This window comes from Gorilla gorilla, chromosome 23, assembly GCF_029281585.2.
Source record: "Gorilla gorilla gorilla isolate KB3781 chromosome 23, NHGRI_mGorGor1-v2.1_pri, whole genome shotgun sequence".
Classification (NCBI taxonomy): Eukaryota; Metazoa; Chordata; class Mammalia; order Primates; family Hominidae; genus Gorilla; species Gorilla gorilla.
Window position 1 is genome coordinate 19708596 of NC_086018.1, and position 11094 is coordinate 19719689.

Consider the following 11094-nt stretch of genomic DNA (forward strand, 5'->3'; position numbering starts at 1 on the left):
AATCCATGAACTTGGTTTTGCGTCAAGGCTCACCGGGGCCAGCAGCTGGGTCCTCTCTGGGTGCTTGGGGAGCTTCAGGCCAAGCTCAGCCCAGGCTGACGACTCCTGGTAATGTCACCCAGCCACAGAGGCTGTACACAGGCCCAGGGAGGGTTAGGTTAAGCAGGGAAAGAGGAGCACATTTGCATGAAGGGCCCCTCCCTCTCCTTTGAGGCTAGAGGGTGGATAAGAGAGACCTGCAGTGTGGCTGTCTCATCAGAGCTCTGGGGAGTCTGCACCATGGCCTGGACCCCACTCCTCCTCCTCCTCCTCCCTCTCCTCCTCCACCGCACAGGTCAGGAGGACCCTCAGCATCCTCATGCCCCAGCTCACTGACACCACCTCCCAAACTCATACCAGAAATGTTGTTTCCTCTTGTCCTTCCTTCAGGCCATAATGAACGTCTCTGTTTTCAGGGTCTCTCTCCCAGCCTGTGCTGACTCAATCATCCTCTGCCTCTGCTTCCCTGGGATCCTCGGTCAAGCTCACCTGCACTCTGAGCAGTGGGCACAGTAGCTACATCATCGCATGGCAGCAGCAGCAGCCAGGGAAGGCCCCTCGGTACTTGATGAGGCTTGAAGGTAGTGGAAGCTACAACAAGGGGAACGGAATTCCTGATCGCTTCTCAGGCTCCAGCTCTGGGGCTGACCGCTACCTCACCATCTCCAACCTCCAGTCTGAGGATGAGGCTGATTATTACTGTCAGACCTGGGACAGTAACACTCACACAGTGATACAGGCAGATGAGGAAGTGGGACAAAATCCTCAACCTGCTCAGGCTATTGTTTAGTGACAGTTTTTAATTTTAAAACATTTTCTGTATGTAAAAAATCTATCTGGATGCATCCTCTGATTTAGAACAATTTTACTCACAATTTCCCATTTAATGTTTCAGAAGTCTCAGAAGAAATTAAAACATAAACAAGAACATAAGCCTCCTGATGACTCTGAGATGTTGTCTGCTTATCCTTATGGGCTGATACCAAAGTCTGTGAAGCTCACCTTTTCTCTTGAAAGAAAAAAAGAATGAGCCTTCCCTTGAGCAAATCTTGCTCAGAGCCCAAACTTCAAGCCCACAAATGGACAGTCCCCTGCAGCATGGGCTCTTGTTCTTCAAGGGGTCAATGAGGAGACCTCCCTTTCCCACCCCAGGTGTCTGTAGTCAGGGCTGCCTGATGTTCCCTGCATCCTGGGACTAGGCACTCAGGTGTGTAATACCCCAGAGGACAGGCCCGGGAGTAAAATTCCAAACACAGAGCTGGCCTGATTCACTTGCAGGTTTCTTTATTTTAAGTTAAAATGTCAGGATAGAAAGAAGTTGGGTATGGGGTTATTCATGAAACTGAGGCCAGAAAATGTCTTTGTGGGCTGTGAGAGGGTGACATGGTGGCTCCACCATTGCTAGGGGAATGTTGAGTGAGCTCCTAAGAAGTTTGGGGAAATCGGTCTTGTGAGTGTGGCTTCCCTTCAGCTCATCCCACTCAGAAACATGAGGACACCCATGGGTGGATTTTTCTGAACTCACAAACACTGACTTGTGTCCTCTTTTTTCTTATCCCATTGGAGATATTCAATAATCTACCTGTGAGGTGGGGTCTACAGGAGATCGGGGGAAGAAACTCTTCAACCTGTGCAAGTGAAACTTCCTTGTGTGAAGCTCTTGATGTGTCCAGATTCCAAGGTCACCTTCTGCACAGGGGTCAGCAGAAACATTGAATGTTACCATGGAAACTGGCCCAATGGCTCCAGAGAAATCCTGAATTTGTGACCAAGGACTGCAGTAATCAACCTTCAGGGATCTCAGCCTGATTCTCCTTTTTCAACTTGACTTTCCTTGACTGTGCAGCCCGAGGGTCAGGATGACTATCACTGTCAGAGCTGAATACAACCCGATGCTGCCATGAGCTCCCATTCCACGGGGAAGTGACATAAACATCTGTCCTCCATTTCCCCCATCAAATCCGTCACTGCCCTGTCCCTGCCTGTGACCGACACCTGCTCAGGTTGTGGATTCTGCTGTCACTTGTGATTCCAGCAAGTCTGATGCTTTTAACTTGGTGCATCATTATTAGGGAAGCCACTCCCTCTAAATCCTCAGAAGATGCCCCCAAGGAGTTCCTGGATCCCAAGGTGCAGGATCAACCTCCCAGTAAGGAAGGCTCTCTGGGCCCCATCACTGTTCATCTGTTCTACTTTAATCCTACGAACCTTGAGCCTTCATTATTTCCCCTTTCTGCTTATTTGGCTGGAACGTTGCTGGAATGCATCTCAGTTCTTTGGGAACTAGAGGGATAAAAAGCACAGACCATAGAAAGCTTTCACCTGGTTAAGTAGCATTTCCTAAGAGCCATGAGGGCATCTGCTCACTGCTCCCTGCTCATCCCTGCATCATAATGGGTTCCTGGACCCTGGGCTCTCCTGGCTCATTGAGTTTACCAATCCCTCCACACTCCACTCATTGCTAGGGCTGGCTAGAGGGAAGGATAGTAATTGTCCAATAGGGAGATAGTTTTAGGGGGGATTACAGAAACTACTCCCCATAGTCTTTGTTGATAACATCTTCATCTTGATGTTTGCTGCCCAGGATCTGATTGTGAGAGTGGAAGTCTGACACTTGAAGAAATGTAGGTTTACCCTTCTGAAAGGCCTGGCCCTGGCTTGGCCTAGGGCTGGAAGAAAGAGGTGCTGAGCTTTGGGCACCCAAGGCACAGCTGTCAAGGGGCTGAGCTCTCTGCAATGTGGGCCTCCTGCAGAGACATCCCTAGGGAGACTGAGACCTGACGATGATGCAGAAAAGCAAATTGAAGTGAGCAGGGGATGGTCTGTGGGGGAATCAGATGACGGGGGGCCAGATGTGATACAGATGGTGCAACATGAAGAAAAGAGTCTTTTGTGATTGTTCTGAGGAGAAGGGCTCAGTGCTAGAGCAGTGATAATGAGGCGCGGGAGCTGGGTCCTGAAGCCACAGGGGAACCAGGTCTTGGGTCTTTTTCTGAGGATCCCTAGGGAAGATCACATGACAACCAAGTCCCATGTTATATGTCCAGTGCTCGGTATCCCAGATGCTGTCCCTCCCAGAGCCTCTGGGTGTCCTCGTCCCACTCTTCCCTGTGATCTGTTTTCAGCTCCAGGAGCACGTTCATACTCTGTGCCCAGAGTAGGGCTTGCATGGCTGAGTGGAGAACAGATTTGCAAGAAGATCCCACCTTGCAGTCTGGCTCTGTGTCCTGGGTGTGGGTGGTAACTGAGGAGATGCAGGCATTTGGGCTCCACTAGAGACCACAGGGAACAGAGCTCACAGGGGCTCCCCACAACTCAGGCTCCTCCCTTCACCCTCCTCCCATTGCTTTCCTCACTGGGGTTCGGGCCAGGGGAGAACCCAGGGCTGCTTCAAGGGCCCTGCTCTGCAACCATGGTCTTCATCCAAGTCATTGTCTCCAAACTCTGTAAGGGCTTTCTCTGAAACTGTAGGAGCATTTTTTTTTCCATATGCCCAAGGCAGGCTTACAGGGTGCTGACCCCACCCCTTAAAAGTGCTAATAGCTTCTCAATGCTCAAGACAGGAGGGAGAATTAGGAATCAGGAGCCTACCCAGAGCTTCCCTCTTTCCTCACTTTCAAAATTGCAGTGTGTCTAGACATAGAATTTATGCCTGGGTTGGGAAATATTTATTTACTTATTAATGTATTCATTCATTAATCTCACTTTCTGCAATCTATGTAAGTGAGGGGCAGAAAGGAAGAGGGGGGCGCAGAGGGAGAGGTTGAACCCAAGGGCAGGTCCTGGCAGTCTGGGCACAGGCTCTGATCAGCCAGGGGGAAGGAAGAGGGAGCAGCTCCTGGTGCCCTGGAGGGAGGGGATGCCCTGTCCCTGCTGGGCCTCCCGCTTCGTTATACCCAGGGAATGCTTTTCAGAGAGGCAGAGCTCTTAGCAGAGTCCCGTAAACCATACAGTGAGTTGGGCAGGTGAGTCCAGGGGTAGCGGCTGTGTGGAGACCTGAGACCAGGTGTGGCATGGCATGGACACTGCCCAGCTACATTCTTTTAGGGAGGACAAAGTGGACAGAGGAAGAGACAGGAGACATGGGTGTGTCTGAGCTTTGGGCAGCAGGGGATGCTGTGGCCTAGCCCTGAGGGCTGTGCTGTGGATCCCAGCTGGGAGCCACCCCCTGGTCCTGGCCTGGAGCCCTCTGTCCCCTGCTCACTGGGACTAGCAGCTGTGTCCTCACAGGTCCCTGAGTAGCCACAGAATAGCCACACCCAGGTCCACACTCTCCCGGGGTTAGCTTTCCAGGCAGAGGTCAAGAGTCAGAACCCAAGGTGGGGTTTAGACAGCCCAGGAGAGGAGGCTGGTTTGCAAGTACCTCCTAACCCCCTTCACCCTGAACTGCTGGAAGGGTAGGAGGGACTTGAAGAATCCAGGCCCACCTGAGGGTCCTCAGGACACAGCTGTGTGGCGGGTCCCCACCATGGCCTGGGCTCGTGGCCTCTTTCCTTTTCTCCTTCACTGCTCAGCTGGCTGGGACCAGGCGTAAGGGCTGAGGATGAAGGGACCAGGGTTGCTGTGTGTGTCCCTGTCCACTAACCTGTGTCTCTTACTCTTTGTCTGTCATGATATTCAGGGTCCTGGGCCTGTTCTGTGCTGACTCAGCCAACTGCAGTGTCCAGGTCTGTGGGACAGATGACCCCAGCACCTGCACTGGGAGCAGCACCAATGATAGGAGTATGCATGTGTTTTGGTACCAGCAGTCCCCGGGCTGTGATGCCTCAGAAACCCTCCTAGTCAACAACACCCTGCCCAGCAGGAGCGGGCCATGCTCTGATTGCCCATCTGGGGTAGTGTCAGTGGGGCTCAGTGAGCAGCTGAGCTTTCACCCCAATATCCTCAACCAGGCGAGCATGGCAGGGCTAGTTTGAGCTGGTTTATCCTCCCATCCACCTATGCCTGATTTTGGCAGGGCCCAGTCAGGAACTGAATTTCAGCCCCCATTCCCAGCAATGAGTTGAATGAAATGGTACAAGGCAGAGCACACCAGCCCTCAGTATTCCCTCCCTGAACCCAGACTCTGGTGGTTATGGGGGCCAGGGAGGACCAGAGCTTTGTCTCCCACCTGGCAATGAGAATACTGGTTGGGGATGGGAGTCAGTGTCATTGGCATACCTGCGGCCCCCCTCCCTTCCCTGGTGTCAGTGAGTCCTCTTTTTCCCATGAAAGTGTCAACAGCACTGGAGTACTGAGAGCCAGGATTCTGCCTTTGCTTTGGCAGTGGGAAGCTGAACCTACAAACCTGTGTCCTTCAACAACTCGACAAGAAGATCACCTGATAAAAGGGAGATTAGTGGTGCCTAGAGGCTCAAAATACAGTATTTAAGGTGTCTGGCATTCAGTTCATGAAATCATTGTCACATCAAGAATTAGGACATTCAGAACCCAAATGAAAGAAGACAGTGACATGCATGGACACTGAAGCAAACTCAGATGCTAAAATCATATGACAGATTTTTAAAGCAACAACCATAAAATCCCTTCGATGAATAATTAAAAACACTCTTGAAACAAATGGAAAAGAAGAAAATCTCAGAAAAGAGAAATAAGTTATAAAATCAAACCAACTGGAAATTAAAGAACCTCATAAACTAGAGCACATTTAAAAAGAAAGTTAAGGCAGGACTCAAGAACTGGTTACATTTGAGATTCAGTCACTGGGTGAGGTGTTCCACACGACATAAAAATACAGTAAAAGTAAGTAGGTAAACACATGAAAATCAATGATTCTGGTTTGACTCGGGAAACATTAAAGTGGAAAATATAAAGAATAAAATAGCATTTATTTATTGAAAGAAAGAACTACCTTTAGCTTTTTATCGTTTCCCCATTAATACTCTCTTGAAGATGTTCCCAGGGGACACTGTGAGTCTTCTCAGAGGTGAGAAAAGCCTGAAATAAACTCCCACGAATCTCATTTAATGGGTCCTGGGGCCCATGCTCACTGGTCTGAGTTAGGGGTGATAGCAGGTGCTTCCTCTCAAGTGGTGAAATTAGACCTCACAGCAGCCCAGCCCCCCTGACAGTAGAGCTGCTCTCTCAGCTGAAAACAACAGAAGCAGATGGTGTTGGTGATTGTTTTGGTAAAGGGCTTATTAATGTGTGAACCAAATATATGCCCTTCATCTAGGGAGCTGCAGAGGAGATAAAAGAACCATCTCAGGGTCCAGCAGCATCTTAGAGCTGTGCAGATTTTTGGAAAGTTTACATCATGCCCTGGATGCTTCTCCTCCACTTCCCCATCCTGTTCAGTCTTTGCCCAGGTTCATGGAGATTTCAAAGACCGGCCCCTGGAGAGAGCCCTCTGTTCTTCCCCATTCCTGTCATGTGTCTGTTTCGGTTTCAGTATCCAGTTCTTAGGGTGTGGTGACTCAGGAGCCCTCACTGACTCTTTCCTGAGGAGGGACAGTCACTCTCACCTGTGGCTCCAGCACCAGAGTGGTCACCAACAATTTCTATCCATACTGGATGCAACAAAAGTCTGGCCAACTTTTTAAGACATTGATTTATGACTCAAGCAACAAACATTTCTGAATGACCACCTGATTCTCAGACCTTCCTGGGAACAAAGCTGCCCTGAGCCTCTGGGGGGACCCAACCCATAGGCTAGACTGAGTACTACTCAAGCTACACTACAGTGGGGGTTACTGCAGTGAAAGATCCAGATGGGGAGCCAACACGTAACCCTGCCTCTGACAGCCTGGGTAGAAAATGATCACGTGATATCAGGATCACATGGCCAGAAACCTGAGCTCTCAAGGCAGTCTAAATGTTGCCTATCCTTAAAGACAAAGGTAAGCAGAAGGGTCTACATCAATATTTATTCCTGTTTGTGTCCAAAAGTTGAGGAAATCCATCAATGAGGAGGAACCGTTTCAGAAAAGCAGATTCCTAATATTTTGTAATCCAAAAGGAATAGTATTGCCTACATCAGATCCAAGGAATAAATTTAAATATATTTTTTTCGAGGAGGAATAATCTTCAACGATGTACTTTGCCAGCTAAGAACAAAAGGAAGAAACGTCCTTTGGTATATTAATAACGTTTTTTATTAGGTTGTAATTAAGGTGTATTGCACAATTTAAAACATATTAAAATGATTTTTTGTAAGAAATTCTTTTTTCTATATGTTATGTGTTATATTGGACTCTAAAGAATATATGTTAAAGCCCTACACCCCAGTATTCAAGCACATAAAATCATTTGAAAATCGGATCATTGAAGATATAATAGTTAAGATGAGGTCATTCTGGAGTAGGGAGGTCTCTTTATCCAGTGTCCCTGGGTCCTTGTAGGAAGTCAGCCATGAGAAGACAGAGAGGCACAGGGAGAACGTTCTGTTAATATGGAGGCATGGAGTGAAGTTACTCAGCTACAATACAAGGAACACCAAAGATTACCAGCAAAGAGGAAGAGCTGCCAGGAAGAATCCAGGAAGGTTTTCTCTACAGGTGTCAGAGGGAACATGGCCCCACCCTATGGATTTGGATTTCTAGCTTCCAGAACTGTGAAACAATAAATGCCTTTCATTTTAAACCACATGTGTAGGGTTATTTTTATGGCAGCTCAAGGAAATTATTACACCAAGCAGTCATTGTAACTATTTCTGAGTTTGCATGCATTCTCTCATCTTGTTTCTCAGTTTTTTCAACAAATATGACCATATCTGTCTTCATATTTCTTCCTTGTGTAACTGGCATTGAAGGTTGATGTAAGTTATTCTCGCTGTCACAAAAATTATATAAACGTGTAAATAAGGCTTAATTTTATTTCGTTCATAGGTACAAATGCAAAACTAATTCCAATTGTTTTGTAAGAAATTTTTGTAAATATTTTTCTCATGTAAATTAGAAGGGTCTCTTGAGTTACTGAAACACTTCTGGCCATTTCTGTGATCTTGTGGTGTCAGGATGAGATGGCTACCATGTTCAATGAAAGCTTCAAATACATTATTATTTTTTCTAGGTTTTAAAAATTTAATACAGTCTAATTAAATAGTAACAGCAGTAACTAAATGCACTGAAAAACAGACAGGTGCCTGCCTATATCTGGAATAAAATTACATCAAACTAGTCTCCATGGTAAAAAAAAAAAAAAAAAAAGACAACTGCTGATATGCATGGTTAGACAAGTCAAGGACAACTTGGAATTTCTAAAGCCATTTTTCTAAAAATCAACAGCAACAGGGACACAACTACTTCAAGGGGTAAAATATCTATATCTACATTGTTTTTTATTAACAAAGATTGAGTTGCACCTAAACAGCATGGCATTCTTATCTTTAGCCTTAAAGGAAAAGTGAAAGTATTTTCCATTTGCACCAGTTTGAAATATTTCTGAAATAAGGATTACTTCAAATGAATTATTACATTACTTATACACATAAGAGAGTCTCACATATAGTGAAAAGGCAAACCCAGGATTTTAACGTCAACTTTTTAAAGTTGATTTGATTGCATAAAATGAGAGAGAAATTCTCACATGCATAATCTGTTTAACAAAACTCCTTGGTGAATCAGGATGCAAAATATAAAATGTCCTAAGGAGACTCTGATGAGCAGGCATATAAAATTGAAGTGAAACCCATGTCAGCTTGGTTCCTCCCACTTCTTTGGTGCTTCTATGAGGAGCTCTTTCTCTACTGCAAGAGCCTGGACTTTTGACCTAATGGAGAAGAACCTCAGGAAGGCAAGGCATTCTGATAAAATGCCCCTTCAGCCCTTACTTGAGACCTTTTGTTTTTTAATTTAAAGGGATCAACTGGTCTTGTTCAGCCTTAGGAAAGAAAGCATCACTCAGATAAAAGTATTTGGGGAAACTTTAAATACCTGACTACCTCTTGATTTATTTAAATTAGATTGACTTTAGCTGTTCTTAGAAAGCATTCTGCATAGTTATCCAGAGCAGCCACTGAAGTTCTGGTTCTCCTTACATGGCTGCATTCAGAGGTACTCCACATGAGGCATGTTTAGAAAAAGAAGGACCCTTATACTTGGGAGTTATTGTTCTTCCACGTAACCTGTTAGTACTGTTGGTAAAGGCAGTCCCCAGATGGCACCAGTGCATTTTGTCAATGGTGAGTCTAGACAATGTTGCAGGGGTGTTGCTGATGAGTAGAACAGTGAGCAGATAAAAGTGAGCAGTGTTGAGCTAAAGGCTTTGGGGCCATCTGCTTATCCTTGCACACCTGAACAAAGTCATCAGATGTGCCACACCGTCAAACTGTTGAAGCTTGGACTTGATACATGATAGAGTTCCATGCCAATTGCCCATCTTCATATTCAACTTGCAGATTAGTTGGTCCAGTTGATATTTTAACAGATACTGTTAGTAGATCATCTGAATGTGAACTATCTCTAACCAAGAAATTTCCTTCTGGTGTCTCTTTTAACTTTTCTTTGGCTTCATTAACAATCATCCTTCCCCAGTGCCATCCTGTTTGAGCTCCTACAGGGACTTCACCAGATGCACCACCTCCAGGGAAGGTTCGTGTGCTGACCCCTTGGCTCCTCACTGGCTCTGCATCTATTCCCTGCCATTCCCAGAGGGCTGGAGACACCACAGGGTCATGGAAGTAAGGTTACTGAGGCAAGGACAGATGGCCACCCAAACTGGGTGAGAAAGGAGCTTTCATTGTTCCTGGAAGTTAGTGGGAACCCTCCCAATCAACCCTATGGGTTTCTGAAATGGTGGAAGATGGGGAGGGAATGAAAAGCTGCCTGTTTTTCTCAACAGGTCCAGGCTGAGGGATGACAAAGTTCCTTGCAGATGCACCACCCACAGATCACCAGCAGGAGGATCCTGAGGCTGTGGTCAGTGCCCTGGCACAGGACACACAGGCCATGTCCCATTCAGCATCGGTGGCTCCGAGTGAGAGGGCTTATGCTGCAGGGGAAGCCAAAGATTCCTGAGCCACAGCGGTAAGACATGAGATGACTTAAATGTCTGTCCCTCGAGTATATTATTCTTAATATTTAATGCACAAAATAGTGAAAGAAGAGATTAGCTTGCGGTGCAAATTGAACAGATTCAGTATAGCTTGAGGCATGAGAAACAACAGCTCTATTACCATTTACCAAAAATAGACCCTGAATGGACAGGGGGTGCCTGTGGGCTGGAGATAGGGTGCTCCAGTTGAGGAAATATAAATACTGGTTATCAGTTAAATTTGAATTCATGTAAACAACCATTTAATAGATTTTTATTTTTAGTATAATTATGTCCTATGCAAAGTTATTTATCTTTAATTCTAATTTGACTGGATGTCTTGCATCTTGTGAGATACCATTCCCAGCAGTCCCAGCTGGGCTCTGACATCTGAGTCTATGCTATTTACCTCAAAAACAGAGTTCCTGTAACAAAGTTATCCCCAAGTAAGTACTTCGGTTAGAAATAAATATGTGTGGGCTGGGTGCAGTGGCTCACGCCTGTAATCCCAGCACTTTGGGAGGCCAAGGCAGGCAGATCACTTGAGGTCAGGAGTTCAAAACCAGCCTGGCCAACATGATGAAACCCTGTCTCTACCAAAAATACAAAAGGTAGCCAGGCGTGGGGGCACCTCTGCAGTCCCAGCTACTGGAGAGGCTGGGGTGGGAGATTCACTTGAACTGGGAGGTGGAGCTTGCAGTGAGCCAAGATTGCACCACTGCACTTCAGCCTGGGTGACAGGGAAAGTCTCTGTCTCAATAAATAAATAAATAAATAAATATATAAATAATTTATAAATAAGTGTGTCATCCCATCCACCTCAAGGCTGTAAAACCTAGCATGCCTTATCCCTCCTTTCTTTTTTTTTTTTTAATTGTACTTTAAGTTCTAGGGTACATATGCACAACATGCAGGTTTGTTACATATGTATACATGCGCCATGTTGGTGTGCTGCACCCATTAACTCATCATTTATATTAGGTGTATCTCCTAATGCTATCCCTCCCCCTTCCCCCCATCCCATGACAGGCCCCAGTGTGTGATGTTCCCCTTCCTGTTTCCAAGTGTTCTCATTGTTCAATT

General features: G+C 46.2%; 1 gene segment (V, D, J or C); it reads left to right on the forward strand.

Annotated features, from left to right (window-relative positions):
- Positions 1-267: 267 nt before the first annotated feature.
- On the forward strand, positions 268-1081 carry LOC101146301 (immunoglobulin lambda variable 4-60-like). The segment is given in 2 exon segments: positions 268-334; positions 456-1081. Coding segments are annotated over 2 exon segments (429 nt in total).
- Positions 1082-11094: the final 10013 nt, after the last annotated feature.